Below are 20,842 nucleotides of genomic sequence, written 5' to 3' on the forward strand. Positions count from 1 at the left end.
GTTTCTTTTGATGAAGATTCAAACTGGAAAAAACCCAAAAATGCATCTAATTTCATAGATCATTCATTCATTAAATTGTATAGAAAATCCTCCATTTGACATCAAACCAAATGGTAATAATATTACATGTCTGGTTTTCTAAATTTATTCAAAGATGGCTTCAAAGGTTAGGCAACTGACACTTGAGAATCAAGACAAGAAATAAGGAAGAAAAGGATAGGTTAAGACAGCAGCATATCCATTCTCATTTACAGTTAGACAAATATGCATCCCATCCTTGGAGCCTGTATTCACGAGCTGCCTCTAAGGGGTTGGCGGCCTTTATGATCCCACGACCAACGATTATTATGTCGCTGCCTCGCTCAGAAATGACCTGAAACGAAAAGCAAGGATCATATCCGCATTTCATTAGTGCGAGGAAGCAATATATACGACATGATCATTGTTGAAATTCATTAAATTCTAAGGCGGGTGCATAGACTTACAGAATGCGGGGTGTTGTATTGCTGGCCAAGAGAATCTCCACCTTTCACGAGCTGCACACCAGGAGTTGCGTGAATCAAACCTGGATTTCCAGGACTGGGCCATGATGCAGGATTGACAGAGATGAAGCCAATCACAAAATCTGAATGATCCTCAGCAATTTTTGCAGCTGCAGCTGTATAATCTCCCTTTGCAAGATTACCAGCGGAACTCATTTCAGCGAGCAGCAGTAGGCCTCTACCACGGGGCAAACCCTATGATCAGCATAAGGCACAAATCAGATATGAATTCTGAAACGAGCAAAAAATATATATGTATAGAAGAAAGTAACCTTTAGTTTCAGCCCATCCACTATTCCTGGACCAGGGATAATATGGGCGTTTACTATGTCTGCCCAATCCAATATACGGAAGATACCACTACAAAGAATACAGTTAAACCGTTCAGGCATAAATTGTTGAAGGGAACAGGAGAAGCTTAAGACACACTACAGAGAAATTTATTCTCTCACCCTTCATATTGCATCGTGACTGTGTTGCCAATGTCAGCAAACTTGCGATCTTCAAAGATTAAGAAATTATGCTTTTCTGCAATCTACATAGGTAAAATATTCAATAATATGTTCAGTAAATAAATCTCTACATGATGGATTTACAAGCAACAAAATTCACTAGACGGGATATGATATTTATAAAGGGATCCCATCATCTTTAAGAATCTTGAGCAAGGGAAAAATAGAAGCCACAGGTTGAAATACAATTCAAGGACCCACATTATAAATCCTAAGATCTATTAATACAACCTGCAGTCATGAATAAGTTTGCATACACCAAAAGAAAACATTTAACAAAATTAATGAGCATCTTCAAGTTATGTAGTACACATGATGGAGTTGAATCATGGAGATTCAGTAAATAATAATCAACACTACTACATTATCTAATCCAACTTACAGATCGAAGTTTAGAACCAAAATCTGGGGTGAAATCTGGCAATATGTCAACATGGGTTTTCAACATGCAAATTTCTGGCCCAACCTGAGAAAAGATGAGATGACATTCAAAATATTTCCACCGTGACAAGAACTAAAATAACATTATAAATCAGAAATATGAACTGACGAATACCAGCCAATAACTGAGCAGGCAAAGAACAAACCACTTTTCTGCTTTTCATGAAAATCTATACAAATTAACTTCTAAAATTAAACACTCCCATTTTTTTTTTCTTTCGAAAACTCATTCCATTTTATTTTCTCACCTTTTCAGCAATATCAAGCAATGCAGCTGCAGTAGAGACATCAGCAGACAAACACAAGTTAGTTTCCTTCTGCACCATTATCTCAAATAGCCTCTTCCCTGTAGGGTTTTTCGCTATCTTAGCCCTCTCCCCAAATGGCACCCTGGCCTTAACCTTTGTCTCTACCTTTGGCACTGGTACAGCCACTTTCCTGTTCTCCTCCAAGAACTTCATCACCATTTTCTCAGTCTCCTCTGACACTCTTCCTTTCTCCTTCAATATCCTCACCATCTCAGTCAACTTCACCATGGCATGCAGCCTAATTCCATTCTCAGCCAAATTCTCCCTACCTCCTTGTTCCCTATCAAAATTAGTTCCAATCCAAAAACAAAATAATTTGTCAATCAAAGTGAAAAATTGAAGAAATTCATTATGCTGTATTAGACTTAGTTCCCTGTCCAAATTAGTTCCAATCCAAAAACAAAATAATTTGTCAATCAAAATGAACATTGAAGGAATTCATTATGCTGTATTAGACTTAGTTGAAACAGTGATGCATTTCTCAATTATATACCAAAAACGCCAAATAAGCACGTAACACACAGGCATATCTACATACAATAATTAATCAGTGATCAGCTAGTTTGAAAAACAATAGAACAGCGAGCGAGAGCCGAGAGGAGACCTGTCAATCATGACGACTGCGTCGGTAACCTTGAGGCCAGCGGCGCGGAGAGGCGCGGCGGTCTCGAGAACGGAGGCGCCGCTGGTGACGAGGTCCTCGATGATGAGGCAGACCTGGCCGGAGCTGAAGGCGCCTTCAATCGCCTTGGCGGTACCGTAGTCCTTGACCTCCTTACGGCGCATGAGCATAGGAACATTGTTCTCTGTGGAAATACAGGTGGCGATGGGAAGGGCGGTGTACGGAACGCCGCAGACGAGGTCATAGGCGGAGGCGGAGGCAGGGATGATGGCGGTGAGCGTCTGCGAAATCTGGCGGAGGAGCGAAGGATAAGAGACGATGAGGCGGAGGTCGATGTAGATGGGGGAAAGGATGCCGGATTTGAGCTTGAACTCGCCGAACTTGACGGCGGAGATGTCGTGGAGCTGGAGAATCAGAGACTCCATAGCCTGTGCGGAAACTGATGATGAAAACGACGACATCTCTTCTTCTTCTCCTTCCTGAGCTTCAGAGCTTAAGCAGAGAGAGTCATCAACAGGCGCAGTTTATAGTGAGAGAAGCAGCGAGTGTGCTTTTGCTTTTTGTAGTAGCAGTGCGGCGGACATTAAAAGAGAACCTAAAACTAAGGAAAAAAGATTATTCCTGTAGGCCACTACTAGGGGTTGTTATTAGTGGAAAAAACTGTTTGAACTATTGAGTAATTCCATTTATGTGACAATTTATTCTTCTTCTTTTTTTTTGCAAACACAATTTTTATTCTTTTTGAAAATTAAGAACTTTATAACAGCATCTCAATAGTGTGAAAATTTTGCAGGTGTAATTAAGAATGAAAATATGAGAGGGAAGAAAAAACGAAAAAAATAAAAGAAAAACTAATATATAAAATTAAAAAATTGCAATTAAATGGGCCCAACGGGCCGTGTAATACACAAAGTGAAGCTAATGCGTTTGAAAAGAGTTGTTTTTTGTTTTAGTGGGACCCACAAATTCTAAAAAATAAAAAATAAAAATCTAGCTTTTGCAATACTCTCACTTCTTATCTATCTTACATCTCTCTCCTCCACTTATGCACTCCCACTTGCAATAATCATATAAAATCTCCCTTATTGGGGAAGTCCTAAAACATCATAACGAAACAGAGTAAATCGTGGATACACTCGGGATGATATTTGAAAGAGTGAATCAAATGTGACAATTAATTAATCAAAATATCACATTACTACATGTTAAATTAAATTGGGCTATGACTAGCATTCATCAATGGAGACACAACATGAAGAAATCCCATAATAAGTCCAAACCTAACCGAACAAAGAGCTGGCTTAAGTAGTTCACTGCTAACCAGCTCGAATTAAAATAAAAAGAAAAAGAATAATAATAATAATAACAATAACAATATGCAGCTCCTAAAGTTGAATTTCGACGTTAAGCGGACTATTTAATCAATTCAGTTGGAGTTGTCCACGTAAATTATTAAATCTGCTGCTCATATACATGTCGAAATCTTACCAAAATGTACCAATACAAGCTTCAGAATGAAACAAGTACAGTGATGCAAAGCATATAATATTTCAGGAGTTCTACTACATGGACTTCTATTTTCTACTCTATCACTCTTATTCTCTGACGAGGCAAGATATGATAAGGTTATCTTCATTCAGTGGGGTCCCAAGGAAAGTGTCAACATCAAACTTTTGTGTGAGGAGTAAAAGTAGTGAATATAACTTCTGAGTCCAAGTAATATTTTCATTACTTCATAGGCCATGAAATGATGGTGTGACAGAAATCAGCTTTGACAAGCTAGATCTACACATACATCCCCAGCCTTTACAGTTGCATTAGCAACCCTCATATCAACTTATCCCCCAATGCAACAACTACCCTGAACCTCCTCTCTGCAAATACACATTCTGAGATACCTGTTATCTTTAGCCTTCTGCATTGCCACAATGGACACAATTCTACAGGCAATTGTAAAAACAATCCAAATCTTGTAAAGGCAGACAGAGATCATCAGGTAGCAGACAGAACTTCATTATAGTCATCAGAAGAAAATCAGAGTAGTAACAATATATACAGCAGAAAAAATAATGAATATATATATATACAAAGTAAGCATTAAAAAACTGTGATTTATTATCTTCAATGGAGTTTTGAAATGGCCATAAGCTGCACAGAGGATCCTGCAGATGCAACCTTCACAAGAAATATACACATATATACTAAAACCTTTAGTATCTCACCATGAGTGAGATACCTTAATCCATCTCCAAATTTTATGCAGTAGTCAATCACAGCAGTAATCGCAGCGAATTAGGCCGTTCTCGTTGCAGACGGGGCACCTTCTCACCTGTCCGTCGTCCTCGTCGAAGAATTTCCTGCTGCCGTCGCAGTGCGTGCAAGGAACGAAGCGTACATCGCCGCAGCCTTCGCAGACGTAGCCGGGAGGTCGGGTGGGGAGTCCGCGGAGCAATTTGGGGAGCTCGCCGACTTCGTTTAATTGCTTGATCACTTCGGCGCCGCCGATGTGCTTTCCTTTGATGAAAATCTGAGGCAGAGGCACGCTCTTTTGCCCTAATACGTTCTGCAGCTCCATCTTGTACGCATTGTCCATGGAAACGTCGCGTTCGTCCACGTCCACTCGGAATCCCTTGAGGATCATCCTCGCGGTGTAGCAATCCTCGAACGTCCGGCGGATTCCGCGGAGGCTCGTGAAGTACACCACCACTCTGTCCTCCGTTCCCGGCAGCCGGAGCAGAGAATCGCCGAATTCCGAAACCGAGGATTTCGAGGTCGGAGACAGCGATTGCCACAATCCGCGCGCAAATTTCTGCGAGTCGAAGATCGAGCAGAGCTTCTTCACCTTCCCCGAGAACGAATTCCCGGCCACGGACACCATAGACTCGAAGGTGTTCAGATGCTTGATGGATCCCATCCGTTCCACCGGAGGCTTCTTACCAAAGCCAAATGCGTCAGGCGAGGTGGTCCGGCCATGGTACACCGTCATCGACCGATTGAAATACGATCCGCTCTTCATCTTCGGATTCTTATGAAACTCATTCTCCCTCCAAGCCATCAAATTGCACAATTCCTCTTAAAAACCACAAACTCAACCGTTCCCCGCACGATCACGACGGCAGGATGTCAGATTACGGAGACGACGGCGACGGCGGCGGCGACGGTGGAATATACGGAGCCTATTGCACGGAGAGAATCGCAAGATACGATTATGAAGAAAGGTGAAATGAGAAGGCGAAGAAGAAAGATGGTTTTGTTCGTGTTATTCTGGGGAAAGAAAGCCGTAAAAAGAAAATAAAAATTCGAAAATTATTATTCGGTTGCGGGAAAAGGAAAAGCCGTTATTGTTTTGGTCCGTGATTAGGCTCATATACATACAACGTAACAACACCCATATATATCTATTTTTATTTTCAGTAAGATATCATAAAATTTTAATATTGTCTATAAGTTTTAAAGAAACAATTTTCTATTTTCTTTTTATGTTAATAAAGTATCAATAGTGTGGATATGGGTTTCACCAAAAAAAATAAAAAAAATAGTGTGGATATGGGTACTTATCGGTATCATAACAAAATAAGGGTGTTAAAGTGCAATTGTTATAACGTGGACCATGGTTCAAAAACGACACCGTTTTTTTTACTTTACGACTGTCGTCAAGTCTTAATGGAGATATGTAAATGAAACTACAGTTTATCTCAAATGATACTGTCTTACATTTGTTTTTATATTATCAAATAAAAATGTAGTTATATCAAAATGAAGCTGTACTTGTGTTGAAAGTAAACAACAGTGTATATAAAATGAAACAGAACAATTTGAGTGTATATTGTCCAATGAAACTGTAGTTATATCGAAATGATATTGTAGTTGTGTTGAAAGGAAGTTGCAGTGTATTATAAAAGAAACTGTAAGTTTGTAATTGTGTTGAAAGGAAACTGAGTAACAGTTTCATATATTTGAATGTATAATGTCGAATAGAACTATAGTTATATCGAAAAAAACTGTAGTTGTGTTGAAAGGGAATTGCAGTGTATTTAAAATGAAACTGAATATGTTATACACACAGAGTTAACAGCGCAGAATGGAGCCGTTTCTTTTCATTAATCAAAACGAAGTCGTTTTGATGCATGGACTATCATGCATTGTGGACCGCAGTCTATAGTAAAATTTGCGGTTAAAGTGAGTTGAGGCCCGTGTGTTAGTCCTGACCTGTAAGGCGTTTGGATTAAAAAAAAATTTCACAATAAGAAATATCGTGAGCTGATTAATATTAAAAAATTAATTAAACTTTTTTAAATTGTATAAGTTGTAACTCGTTTTACATTCAAATATTTATAAATTATTCATACTTTTTAAATCATATTATACAGTATTATTTATAATAATGTATATAATATAAATATAAATTAATATAAGTGATTTTTCTTTTTAATTTTTAAAAATTATTTTAAGCTAGCTCATCCGTTGGTCCGCAAGGCTCACCAAATTTTTAGCCTGCCACAAAAAATTAACTCTTTAAATAATAACATATTACGCTTTTCGTCTCATTTTATATTTATATGATGAAGATTCAAGTCATATAAATAAAACAAAGAGAGTATATAATTAAAGAATTAAAATTAAATACATGTAATTAAACTTATGCAATTAAACTACAAGATTTCTAACAAGTATATTAAGTATCGAGGTTAAGGTGCATGTACCCAATCCATAATTCCTTATTTGGTTATTAATAATGATATATATTGGTTATCAATAATGATATATAGAATCACACAATGTATTAATTATTGGCATAGATTTGCTTTGGCAAGGATTGGTGAGCAAATTTTTATTTTCATCTTCAATTTTTAATAATAATAATAATAATAATAATAATAATAATAATAATAATAATAATAATAATAATAATCTTACGGACCCAACTCGACATACTAAAAAATTAGTATCTAACTTAAAAAATGAACCTTTTCAAGCATTTTTAGTCATTCATAGAGGTCTTTCATTGCGAAAAAACGAAGCCACCAAAGAAGCAGAGAGAAAATAGAGCTATGAGGTAGGGCATCCCATCAATGGTTATTGAGGTTTTTATTTTTATTATTTTTTATTTTATTAATTATTATTATTATTATTATTATTTTAGAACAAAAACAATTGGTGATCGGTTTTAACTTTTTTATTAGTGGAGTTATTTCACGATTTTTTATGAGTATTTGTAATACGTGTGATTAGGAAAGAGAAAATTAGATGAGAGAAAAAAATAAAACAAAAATGATTTAAAAATAAAAAATAAAAATTAAACAAGCCGTCAGGACTGCAGACGGCCGCTGGGCACTTGCTGTACGCGCACAACAGAGATGCTTCTTCTTTCCCCTCTGCAATTACATTGTTCCAATCACCCCCATTTTGTAGGAGAACCATTTTCATTCTCTCCATTTTCTCTCTCTCCATTTTCTCTTCCTTCTCTTCCTTCCACCCCACCTCACACTATTTCAATATCCCCTAAATAACCATTGGTAGAGATGCTCTAACTAATGGGAATGAGGGTTTTTTGGGGCGGCATTTCTATTTTTGCAAGCTTTTTTTTTTTTGGGCCTCAGTAATTGGGAATAAATTGAAAAAACAACAACCTCAGTGCACGTGCCAGCTTTGTGCATAAAATAATTTTTTTAAAAAATTTCTTTTTCTTTCTTGTCATAATTTGGTTTTGTTTTTTCTTTTTTCCTCCCACTTTTCATCTTCCCTCTTTCATATTTTGGAGTCTCTTGTTAATCTAATGGACACTTTGAACTCTAGTGTTAGTCTAATAGATATTTTGAAGTCTTGTATTAGTCTAATGGAGAGTGATTACATTGCATAGAGATTCACCTGTCATAAATCATAATCTATATATCATCATTATCTTTTCGTATAGAGCTTAAAACAAAATTAATTAGATTTAATTTATAAATAGGTTCTTGGGTTAATAAATTTGTATTCGATTCAGGAACGAAAGCCAAAAAGTTAGAAATCTCAAACTTTTATTTCAACCATTCTTTAATTTTCTAGGAACACACTAAAAAAAAATCAATAATTATTTATCGCTCCGCCGGCGGGGAGATAACAGTTTCCGTCGCCGTCGCCGTTCCATGCCGATTATCATCGACGCCTGAACAATACACCGGCGAAACAACGCCGTTATCGTCGCCGCCTTTCACAAACGCGCGCGGCTTGATCAGATTGGTGACGTCAGATTGCCGGACGGGCTTCACCAGAAACTCCTGCGCGCCTTCTTCCAAGCACATGTTGATCCTCGACGCTTCGTTCTCCGACGACATTATAACCACCGGAATGTCTCTCCGGCATTCCTTCACTTTTCTCAGCAGATCGTACCCCGTCATCCCCGGCATCCAGTAGTCTGTGATGATCAAATCCACTTCCACTTCCTGCAGGTCATAGACAACGTTAGTTAACAGACATAGTTTATGTCTAACGGTGGTTAATTATTACTCCGATGGGCCGTACGTGGGGGTCGGAGTTCAGAGCCGTCACGGAATCTTCCAATAGCCCAAGAAACTCCAGCGCCTTGTTCCCAGAATCCACTGCAGTAACTATCCAAACAAATACAGCAAATTAAATTAAAATCTTGTTCACAAAAGAAAAATTCCTGGTCATCCAGTAGAATTGTGGAGGGATAAATCACAAGTAACTCAGAACAACTCAAATTATAAGGTTACAAGTTTGACTCCTAAAAGTAACCTATTGACCACTTTTGTTTAAGCTGATCAATTATGGACAAAAATTTAATTTGTTTTAATTTTTTGTTAGGATTACAAGGCAGGATTTATTAATAAATGTGTCTCGGTCATTACAACGGCCAAGAAAATGAGGGGTGGAATTTCCACAATGCAACTGCTGAGACTCAATTCTATGTCCTAAGACATGATTTGCTACTCAGGAACTAATTGAGTCCCGGATTAATGTTCATAATTCTCAAAAAAATTCCACAACAGCCAAGAAAACTGGTACCTTGGTAAGAACAAGTGGTGAGAAGCCTTTCGATCAACTTTCTGTCCACGAGGTTATCATCGACGGCCAGAACGTGAAATCTTGATTCCGATGCATGAGTAGCCGCCGCCACCGCTGCCGCCATGGCCAGAAAGCTTGCTTGCTTTGGTGAATGGTTTAAGATCAGAATATAATTGTTTAATTTCAGATGAAGTCATAAGAGAAAGAGGATTGGAGAGATGAAGATGCAGCCATGTTCTGATGCCATTGCAGGCCACATGAAAGCTAAGGCACCTCTATATATATAACTGTACTGTATATATATATACACAAAAGATTATGACAGATGATATGATGATGATCCGTACGAGCAGAGGGAGATCATATCATAATATAGTATATAATATGGTGTGAAAGATATATGGGTATATGGTAACATGGGAAGCAGGAATGGGAGGGGGATACGATGATCATTTTCAAAGATTCTGACAGTTGGGAGAATGGGAGATAGCAGAATTTGATCCAAGATATCAGACCACATTTTCGATCTTCACAATCCGTTTCATTCAGATGGCCTGCCCTGCCCTGCCCTGCTCACAACCAATCCCACTTTTCTTATTAATTTATATACATATATTATTAATTCACCCGTCAATACCAGTGTCAAACTGTCAATCATATTCGGTGTAATCATGTATCCTAATACAAGAGAGGCTAGATCCATTTATATTCGAGCCTACTAGCTACTATTACTGAAATGACGACTCTAGCAAGACACGTTCTAGATGGTGGATAAAGACAACTCGAGTTGCCTAATGCTGAAGCTAAAGGAGCTACTTTTGACGTAACAGAAACAAAAGAGGTGGGAGAGATCAAGCCGTGGCGTAGGTCAAACAAATGGCACATCATGTCTAACATACGCTACAACTAGTTAACTCAATATTGCCACAAATATATGTTAGTTTAACTTGGACCGCATGTTCAAGTCGATTTTCCTAACATCCTTAGTCAATCACAAACTTTGAAGTACTATATATATTATACGTAATTTCATTAGATGCTATTAAAATCGTTTTCAATAATTCTCAACAATACTTACTATATGTACGAGATATCATTAGAAAGCGTTATCAATAATATAAATATCGGAATTATTTTTTGGGTTTTATATATATACTTTTATATACATATTCCTCAATATGTTCCTTGATTCCTGTTGTGGCCTTTGGCTCTTTGGATGAGGCTAAGGGCAGGACTATCCATTCAACGCCGACGAATCCCATGAATATATGTGAATCTGATTTTATTAATTATTTATTTTGATTGATTATTTTATAACTAAATTAAATCCATTTATTGCTTTATTTATAAGCAACTTGCTTATGGAATCCTAAATTCGTTTTAGAAATATAGATTTATTAAGAGCGATTTGAAGTACGTACTTGCTTTGCATGCATGTTAATTAAATAATGGATTTTTCTTGCAGTTTTAGAATGGAAAGATATTTGGGAATCATAAAATATAATATCAAAGATTTTTTCCCCACCAATACTTCACAAATCACAATTATCTTTGAATGATCTCAGCTGAAGAGTGATGCTATCTACATAGATATATAATTATTATTTTTTGATTACTTAGTATATTTAATTGTTAATGTAGAGTGAGATTAGATAATTTACAGTACTAATTTTATTGTTACTTATAAATTAACATCATAAGGTAAAATTAAGACTGAGAGAAAAATAATAGTATTACTATTATTATAATCTTATGATATCTTAGATATTTCAAAAAAAATGACAAATTTACCATTTAACATGCACTCCCATATTCTTTAGTCTGGGTTTTACATTTTACAAGCCAAAGAAGCAAAGATATTTGACAGCTAATAGCTGCAATTGATTATAGTTTGTAGTTGAGAATTGGCAGATTATTATAAAATAATAAGATATTGTTTACATTTTGTAATGGCCGGAATCGTATAATTGATGTCGCGAGTTCCCAGAAAGATTCCGACAATCGTAATCGTCACTCCCCAAATCGAATCATAAACTCTCCGACACGGACGTACGTCGGAATTGCCGGTGCACGTGCTTCCCTGTTTTCAGCTCCCAACACTAATTTAATTTCCCAGGTTTTAATAAATTAATACGTAGTAATATATTATTGATAAAACAGAGTTACAGGGATAATCAAATTGATAAAACATTTTGTTTTTGTTTTTGTTTTTTTTTACCTAAAGTATAGTTGTCTCTCTTTATCTCTGATCTTGTGACACATATGTTCATTCCCATTTGAGGCTTTCACTTCTGGAATTATTGCTTTTAGATATTCATCCACTTTTACACTGCAAAATTACGTTGGTGTGACGCAAGTTATAGTTTCTAACTTTTCATTGTATGTAAAATAAAAATAAATATAAAAGTATTGCTTTAAAAGTGTATGATAGCTACCTTTACTCTATTATATATATGCACTAGAGGCTAATCCCATTTTAGTAGGCTCATTAACTCGGACAATTAGTTAGCTTGGAACTGAGGTTAATCTCATTCAAGTTAGTTGGGTCATTAATTTAAATGGCTTGGACCGGACAATTAGTTAGCTTGGCGTTATGGTATTATGAGATTAATCTCATTCAAGTTAGTTGGAATCTCATTCAAGTTAGTTGGGCCATTAATTTAGACAGTTAGTTAGCTTGGAGTAATGGTCTGGAGCTATCTATTAGTCTTCTTATTCTTAAAATTGTATGTTGGTTTCTCTTCGACCAATTGGCTTGGAACTTAATTTGAGTATGAACAAGTGAATAATTTAGTGATTTGACTTTTCTTGATTTGAGTCGAGTGAGAATACAAGAGATGGACATTTTTACTAAGTCCAAGAGACTTGGGTTGAACTTAATGGGCCGAGACATATGAAAAAACATGTAAAACTAATCCAACAACTAATTAGTTAATTTGTGAATTTCTGCTAAAACCAGTTGAATTTCTATGCAAAGTGTCAAAATGTATTCATTTACCAACTAAACTAAGCAGTACAAGCCATTTGTAAGTTTCAAAAAGTATGTATATCTGTATAAAATTGTGGTTTTTAACCAACAAATCAGCAAAAATTTATCTTTTGGCAGTTCCGGCGGGTTTACAGTCATCGGAAACTCGAACTTCGCCGGCAAATACCAAATCTGCAATATTTATGTTCAATTGCAGGCCCTGAATCCTGAATTTGATGATCCAGAACTCCAGCAGGAAGGAAGATCGTGTTTAATTACATCTCATATATGATTCAATCTCGAATCCTCCTTCAATTTCTCTCAGATCTTCTACCAATTGATCCAATTCGATCCGTTATCGGCCGGAGTTTAAAAATCAAATCAATCTTCTTCTTCTTATCGGCCTGGTTGGTTGCGCCTCCGCCGGCGCCGCCTTCCTTTTCCGGCAGGGCGAAGGTTCTGGAGATTTAGGTCTCAGCAAATGGGAACTCAGGCGGTTCACGTCCGCCTGCCGCACCGGCTTCAGGAAAAACTCCTCCGCCCCTTCCTCCAAACACCGGTCGATCCTCGCCGGAACATCCTCCGACGACATGATCACTACCGGAATATCTTTCAACGAAGAACACCCCTTCACCTTCCTCAGAAGCTCGTACCCCGTCATCCCCGGCATACTGTAATCCGTTATGATCAAATTCACTTCCTCAATCCGCCCTCCCAGAAACTCCATCGCCTTCACCCCAGAATCCACCACCGTCACTGCAAATTCCCAAAAAAAACATCAGAACCCTAGAAATTGTTATTCAATCAGACTCCGTGAAATTGATGGGATACAGAATATGACAACACAACAAGATATCAACTATGGCTGAAGATCGATACTGTTTTTGCTTTCCGCTACTACGAGATTAGGTTTCTCGTAGATTATTATTATTCAGTATAGTTATCCTATATTTAGATCTAACAATCCAAAGATAGCAAAGCACAATACCTTGATAAGAACAAGTTCTGAGGAGCCTCTCGATGAGCTTTCGATCAATAATACTATCATCAACAGCCAAGACATGAAACTTGCCAAGATCTGAGCAGGAAGAAGTCGCCATTTTTGTGCAACACAGAAACAGAGGAGAGGAGAGAGGAGAGATGAGAGAGAGAGAGAGTGTTTGTGAACAACAGAGAAGAGGAGACAGAAGAATATATACGAGTTGTTGATGGATTTGGGAGAGAAGATATAAAATGATTTTGGAGAAGATTTGGTGAAGATATAATCTTTGAAAAAGTGTGGATAAATCGAGGGAAATAAGATCCGAACAGAGCAGACATATCTATGAGAATCTTGAAGATCTTGTTGGGTTGATCTTCTGACTGGGACAGCCTAGATAGCACCGAACCTTCCTTTATTATAAGTCTTCAACCTAGTATTCTTTAATTTAAACTCATAATATAATCAAATAATAAAAAAATAGTTTTTTAATATACAAGAGAAATAGTGAAATATGAAAAAATTATATACACAAAAGGTTTACAAAAAGTAATGCTTATTTTTCTTGGTGAGAGGAAGGGATCCGAAGAATCTCGAAAAATTAACGCATTCTACTTATTGCTACGCCCCAACATCACGAGCCAGAAGATCGTTCAAACCGTATGGGGGTGATCCAGCAAATATGTTCCCCACGCCGAGTGTTGCCCGATATTCGTTAGAAAGTCTGCACATTTATTTCCTTCCCGGAACACGTGCCTAACGCTGAACACCTTGAACTGCCGAAGAAGGGACTTGCAGTTAGCTACTAGCGTGGACTCAAAATCACCACAGTCAGTATCCTTCTCTAGCACCTTTACCATGGCCTCAGAGTCTGATTCAGCAATGACATGAGAGAATCCATGGTTTCTAACAATAATCAAATCTTCACGAAAACCCCATAATTCAGCCATGAATCTATATGTGTGTCCGATGTTCACTATGAAACCAACAATCCATTTGTTATGGTGCATATCATAAATTATAATCTACAATTTTATACCACTAAAGCCTCCATTAACCGATCGAGAAATCAAAATCGTCAATAAAAGATGGACCAATGCTTTCACCCCTAAAAATTAAAGTGTTCATTAATGTTGATATTACTAATTAATATATATATATAAATATTTATCACGAACAAAGTTATCTAAGTAGATACCGCATAATTTTCCTTGAATTTGTTACATAAATTAAAATCAACTTGATACAATTTATCTTTTCAAAATCAAAACAAAAGAATGAGATGATATCAGTGATTGTTCGTGCTACAAAATAATAATAATAATAATAATAATAATAATAATAATAATAATGGAAACAAAGGGTGCCCCTTCTCTCTATGCAATCATTATTGTATGGACCATGGTCCACATCAAAAATAAAAAGTATATTATTTTTGTATTGAAGGTACATTATTTTTATACTGTAGGTACATTATTTTAGGGTACATTATTTTTGTACTGAAGGTACATTATTTGATATATACTGTCAAATAATGTATCTACAGTAAAAAAATAATGTACTTTCAGTATAAAAATAATGTACTTTTTATTTGTGATTCACACAGCTGTATGGACCATGGTGCATGCAATAATTTGTCCTCTCTATGTGCGTGGGCCGGTAGAGTTAATGGTGAGGGGAAGACCTTTCTTCTTTGTTTAACGGTCGACCACGTCCACGACCAATCTGACCAATTCTTGCCTATCAATTTTGACTGTTGACTTAAGTTTATTTATAATTTATATGCACATAAATTGTCCCAAAAGAAATTATTAAATGGATAGAGCATTATTTTGGTACTAAAAAATTAATATCCTTTCAATTGAACTCATCGTATAAGATCAGTTTCAAATAGTGACTACATATTTTTCTCGTCATCCTATGTATTTATTTATTTTATTAACTTTTTAAGAATTGTGGCTTCCCGCAAGGAGTGTAGTGTTGAAATTTTGTCGATGAGACTGACATGACCACGTTCAACTAGTGGTAAGGTTGGTTATGGTTGATTGGTTGTGTTGGATATTAATGTGATCATTGGAGTAATAGTAGCGGAGTTGACATGTTTGACCATGCTTGGTTTGGGGACGGTTTGCCGGCCAAAACCTAGTCGGAATTTGGATTACATGCAATCGTTCTTGTTGTATAGCCTCATCAATATTTTTACAAAGAAAAAAAAAAGTACTAAATATCTAAAATACGCATAACTTAATACGAACTTATACACGACCGACCAGGTCAACTACATTATCCCGATGAAAGGCAAGGCTACCTATTCATAACTACCCAAACAACCCAAATCTAACAATCCTATCAAGTATCAACAATTGGGGCATCAAGATTCTAGCAAAGACCTCCAAGTTTCAAATTCCCTTCTATTTTTTCATGTACAATAGCACCAACCTTAAGTGTTACAATATTCTCAGTGTACAAATTTGTAACCTATATGTGTTGCTGACTTGTGTATGTATACTACTGTTTTACAGTTCTGCAACATGAAACACAAACAAACAAAATCTTGCAATGCCACTAAACCGCGCTATGGGATCAAGCTCGCTAATGATACAAAATTGTTTGTTTTTTTTGTTTTTGTTCGTTCGTCATTAAACAACTAAGATTGCCAGTGTAGTAACAGTGGGGAAAGTACCTTCAGCTGTCTTCTGCAAAAACTTTGGATATGAAGTTTCGGAAGCGCTGTGAGTACTGCCTCGGATCAACAGCAGAGATGGAAGTAGCGTCGTATTGGAAGGCCTTATATGCGTGCTCAAGCTTCTTGCTTATGTCGTAGTCTTGCAGGATGTCTATAATCCCGAAGACGAGAATGACATCGTAGTACTGTCCTGTTGGTTCTGTTTGATGCACGTCGGAGTTGCTTCTCCTCGCTGTTAATTCCGCCTTTGCTGCCATGTTCACGCCTAGTCTCAGTGACACCCATCTGTCAAGTCGAGAGACTGGTTAATTGATTGGATTCAGTATTTTAGCATGGTTTGGTCTACGTGCATTATACCTGGAAGGATCATCGAGGAGATCCTTGTCTGCTCGGGAAATTGTAGGGGTGGTCGTTGTGTTTTCGCCTTCCAAGTCTCCATTCGCTGCAAAAGGCGTATGAACACCAGAAGTTCGAGAACCAGAGATGACCGGCTCTCCGGATTGTGAAACTTCTCGAAAGTGAATACCAACCAAGAGACTATAATCCATGATCCTCTCCTGTTCGAGGAAATCGCTGTCGTGATCCACTTGCCTGCATACAGCACGAGGCGAAAGGTAAAGAAATATGGGAACTCAAATGATGATATGACTCGTGAAAACGAGGATATTGAGTTCATATTGTTATAACTATAATGCATATTGACCAACCACACTAAAAGATTGAATTCAGCCAATTAGCTAGTCTAACCCATAGCCTTATAAACCCATATTTTCTCTCTTATTTTATCAATTTTGGATTCTTAACATTTATCAACTAAAAGAGAGAAAGAGATGCAAGTTTCACCTGCAGAACTCTTGGAACCACACCTTCTGAAGCCGGAACATAAAATTGAGATCGAGGTCCTTGAGGGTTGTAGTAGAATCAATTTCTGCAGCGGGAATATCAGTCAAGCGCCCGAGAGAAGATCCTTTCAAGTCGTAGCGTCTATGGATGACATACTCGGTGCAGAACAGGTTCCCCATGATAACGAACCTCACCTGCACAATGCACATTAGTCCTTATGCATTGAAGGCGTGAAGTGCAATAATGGCCAGGCAAGTGCTGGAAAATCGTAACGCAAATATTACCTTCTTTTGAGCCGGTCCAATCATCTTCACACAGTGAAGGCCAAAGAATTTGGTAACGAGAGTGTTCTCGAAGGCACAAACATGATTGTAATAAGCGGGAAGCATTCTTAAGAGCACCTGCATACGAGTTGGTCAAGAAAAATCATACATATCAGATTAATTTTTCAGATTAGACATGGATGATGCAGAAGGGCGGGCAGCAAACTCACTTTTACTTCTGACTTCTTCATCGTCTTTATCATGTACTTATCGTCATTGGTCAAGTAAAAGAAACTCCCACTTTTTCCAGGAGACGAGAGCTCCCGAAGGGCATCGTTGCCACATATGGATATCATGTAATCAGCTGGATCCACCTTAAAACATTTTCTTAATGTCCTGCATCGATATTGTATTGTTTCAGAATTATCCCCACCGTTATGATCACGAATAATGCTACCCCGACAAGTTTTCATGTCAGATAATATAAACGCAATGTTCTGAGAAGTAGAATTAATGTTTTCCTAAACTGAAACTCGAATTCAACTAGTAATCTAGTATGCAAGGAAGATTAAGGCTGGCACATAACAATATCGCTTTTTAAACCCCCTCAATCACCTTTAAAACGACCAATAGTCACACAAACAAAACAAAATAATTTGTGTTCATACAAACTATGACATTATTGACCACATGGTTACAGAACTATCAGGACGAATTTTAGAAAGCCTAGTCTAATGGAGTTGAGAGACGAGGGCCCTGACCTGAAAACCAAGGGACAGTAATCCTTCCATTTAAAATCACACGATTGATGGGGGGGCGTGTGCTTCGATCCTTCTGGAGGAAATCGGGTCCATACCTTCATCTTGGTGTCAAAAGCCGTAGCTTTTAGTTCAAGCGATGTAGCTGGAGCAGGCCTTCCAACAGAATGCCTGACCAATCGTGACATAAATGAGCTACGAGTAGCATGATTTACAAACATAGAACGCGATCTAAAACGCTATCTATAAACCTTATTTTCAGTGAAATTTAGACTGCAAGGCAATGTATATAGAGACTTAAATCATGATCAATAATTCAATACCTTACTCCAAGCTGCAAATTAAGCATAAGCTCATAGTTCCTATGACCTTTGGATATCGTTTCGCCCTGTCTCTTCGGGGGCTGGATTCTGAAAAGCGGTTTTGACCCCCTTGAAGCATCTGAATCACTAACGCCACAGCTACCACCGGTCTCTCGTTCTAAACCAGAAACGCCATTATCAATGTCAGGACGAAGATCAGCCAAACTATTAGCATCTGCACCGGTGAGCCTTCCATCCACAGACTTGATCCCCGGCTGGTTTGCAGCTCTAGGAGTCTTGCTTATGAGGTGTTTCTGCAAGAATTTGCCCTCACAAGGCCAATTCATCATCTTTTGGGAAGGGAACACGGTTATCTTCTCGCCCGGATCAACCTTGCATTCAACCAAATGGAGGAAATACATTTCTTGAGGATCCCAATCGAATATGCTAGTTTCTAAACTTGAAGGGTAATAAGTCCCACTTTGCTCCCTAGGGTCCCTACTCCAAATACCAACATACAAACTCCCATCCTCCCATCGAAACGTGCCATTTCCTTTAGGCTCACCGTCTTCCCAATACCCATCGAACCGACTCCCATTGCTCCAAAGAATTGTGCCATTCCCATACATCTTCCCATTCCTCCATTGCCCAATATATTGAGTCCCATTGCTCCATTGATACTTCCCTTGACCGTTTAGCTGCCCTCGTCGCCATTCCCCGACATACTTATCCCCATTGGGATAATACCTTGAGCCTCTACCATGTTTCATGTTGTAAACCCAAAACCCTCTATAGGCATCATTGGAGCTGCCAGTGTAAATGCCCTCACCATCAATGTAACCATTCTTGAATTGGCCCTCATAGGTGGCACCAGAGGGCCAACTGAACCTGCCTTTGCCCATAGGCTTCCCATTCACCCAATCCCCAACATACATATACCCATCTGCCCAGAGATATTTGCCTTGCCCATTAGGGCAATTCTCTGCCCACTGGCCTGTGTAGATGTCCCCATTGTAGAGGACCTTCTCAGCATGGTATACCTCCCCTGGGGTATCAATTCCAAGCTCATCATCCACATGGGCCACTGACATCCTTGATAATATGGCCCTTCTCTTCTTCTTGGCAACTGCTTGTGCTTTTCTTATGGTGAAATCTAAGGCCTTCACAATGCCACTCAGTTCTTTGCTCATTCTTTCTCCCACCCCCACCTCTTCTTCTCTATTTATGCCCCTTAACCCAGATCAATCTCCCCTTCTATTGCTATTGACAGCTTCATACCAAAACCCACCACCATTTCTCCCCCGAATGACACACCCTCGGATACCGGCTGCGGGTTAAAAAAAAAAAAAAAAAAAAAAAAAAAAGGAGGAAAAAGAACAATGGCTGCAAGCAAAAATGTGCCAAAATCAAACCTCAAACCAACAAAAACAGTACCAAAAACAGGTCTTTTTTGTCTATGTTTCTCAATTTTCCAATGATTTTCTGATACAAATTGGGAGAGATGGAAATGATCCCAATATCAACAACAAAAATTTGATCTTTTTTTGTTTCTCTGTATTTTTGACTGATTTGCTGAAGAAGAAGAAGAAGAAATGTGCCTTCTTTTCTTTGGTTCTATGAAATGGGTGTTGGAGAATTTTGACAAACAGGAAAGAAAAGAGGGACTTGAATCAATTTTTTTTTTTTTTAATTTCAAAAAAAAAAGTTAATTATTTTCAAAATTCGATCTTGATTGTACGTCAACTAGAGGTTGAGCAAACATGCTGTTCTTGCGACTTCCTCGTATCCGAGGTTGGTGCCTACAGAATCTACTAACCGACCAAACATATGAAGGGATGAGAGACAATTTGGAGATGATGCTTGCCATGTCTACCTAGCATTTAAACTAATTTATCTTTCACTATAATCTATGGAGTACAAAGATTTTTATTGATAAATATTATGTCATGATTTTTTTTTAAAAAAATAAGTAATAAATTTTTAAATATTATAAGATGACATGCGTTCTGAAATACAATTATTTTGAAACTTACCTGGAATATTTTATCACCCTTAGTCTTCTGATATAATTACTGGAAAATGGCTTCAACAGTAAGGTTGCATGACAAAATTTTAGTTTAGTCTATAGAACAAGATTAATTTTTTGACTCAATGACCTTCCGTTTAAAAGGGCCACACCGTTGACATCAAACCACATGATACTTAACAAAATACAATTACTTTAAAATTTACATAAAATATTTTATCATCATTGAGTCTTATCCTTATATAATTAATTTCAATAGACTCAAATAAATAAAATTCATATTAGTAAATAACTTTAGGCCTGGAAATATTTTGAATCCATTGACTTTTTTTTTTTTCATCTACATACCTCCCACTTACTAGTCTCATCTGTTTAGGCATGCTTTTGAAAGTGTCACCATTTTCCATCTTTGTAAAATGTTGGGGTCTGGTATGCAGGATCTGTTTAGGCATGATGTTTAGTCTCATCCATATCTGTGCACTAATCACTTATAAATTCTTTTTTTTTTTTTTTTTCTATTCTATGTAGGGTTTTCCGAGGATATACGCTTAGTCCTAAACTTTCAAATTGATCATCCGTGGTCT

General features: G+C 37.5%; 5 protein-coding genes across 5 annotated transcripts; all 5 read right to left on the reverse strand.

Moving 5' to 3' along the window:
• Positions 1–24: 24 nt before the first annotated feature.
• Positions 25–3,013, reverse strand: LOC115997290 (uridine 5'-monophosphate synthase). The gene is made up of 7 exons (XM_031236821.1): positions 2,408–3,013; positions 1,744–2,083; positions 1,437–1,520; positions 995–1,077; positions 815–902; positions 486–737; positions 25–373 (listed from the first exon to the last, which is right to left on the reverse strand). Exons 1-7 carry the CDS (start codon positions 2,884–2,886, stop codon positions 245–247), a joined length of 1,455 nt encoding a protein of 484 aa, XP_031092681.1. The 5' UTR covers positions 2,887–3,013; the 3' UTR covers positions 25–244.
• Positions 3,014–4,522: 1,509 nt separating this feature from the next.
• On the reverse strand, positions 4,523–5,644 carry LOC115997293 (uncharacterized protein At5g39865-like). The gene has a single exon (XM_031236825.1). The coding sequence runs from the start codon at positions 5,478–5,480 to the stop codon at positions 4,692–4,694; it is 789 nt and encodes a 262-aa protein (XP_031092685.1). The 5' UTR covers positions 5,481–5,644; the 3' UTR covers positions 4,523–4,691.
• A 2,784-nt stretch (positions 5,645–8,428) lies between these two features.
• Positions 8,429–9,667, reverse strand: LOC115997294 (two-component response regulator ORR9-like). The gene is made up of 3 exons (XM_031236826.1): positions 9,434–9,667; positions 8,930–9,015; positions 8,429–8,850 (listed from the first exon to the last, which is right to left on the reverse strand). Exons 1-3 carry the CDS (start codon positions 9,555–9,557, stop codon positions 8,503–8,505), a joined length of 558 nt encoding a protein of 185 aa, XP_031092686.1. The 5' UTR covers positions 9,558–9,667; the 3' UTR covers positions 8,429–8,502.
• Positions 9,668–12,364: 2,697 nt separating this feature from the next.
• Positions 12,365–13,739, reverse strand: LOC115997269 (two-component response regulator ORR4-like). The gene is made up of 2 exons (XM_031236789.1): positions 13,390–13,739; positions 12,365–13,157 (listed from the first exon to the last, which is right to left on the reverse strand). The coding sequence occupies exons 1-2, from the start codon at positions 13,499–13,501 to the stop codon at positions 12,778–12,780; spliced, it is 492 nt and encodes a 163-aa protein (XP_031092649.1). The 5' UTR covers positions 13,502–13,739; the 3' UTR covers positions 12,365–12,777.
• A 2,036-nt stretch (positions 13,740–15,775) lies between these two features.
• LOC115997268 (phosphatidylinositol 4-phosphate 5-kinase 6-like) lies at positions 15,776–19,537 on the reverse strand. The gene is made up of 7 exons (XM_031236787.1): positions 18,254–19,537; positions 17,934–18,101; positions 17,403–17,568; positions 17,194–17,310; positions 16,910–17,103; positions 16,424–16,657; positions 15,776–16,351 (listed from the first exon to the last, which is right to left on the reverse strand). The coding sequence occupies exons 1-7, from the start codon at positions 19,420–19,422 to the stop codon at positions 16,066–16,068; spliced, it is 2,334 nt and encodes a 777-aa protein (XP_031092647.1). The 5' UTR covers positions 19,423–19,537; the 3' UTR covers positions 15,776–16,065.
• Between the last annotated feature and the right edge of the window lie 1,305 nt (positions 19,538–20,842).

The sequence above is a fragment of the Ipomoea triloba genome, chromosome 11, assembly GCF_003576645.1.
Source record: "Ipomoea triloba cultivar NCNSP0323 chromosome 11, ASM357664v1".
NCBI classification, from domain to species: Eukaryota; Viridiplantae; Streptophyta; class Magnoliopsida; order Solanales; family Convolvulaceae; genus Ipomoea; species Ipomoea triloba.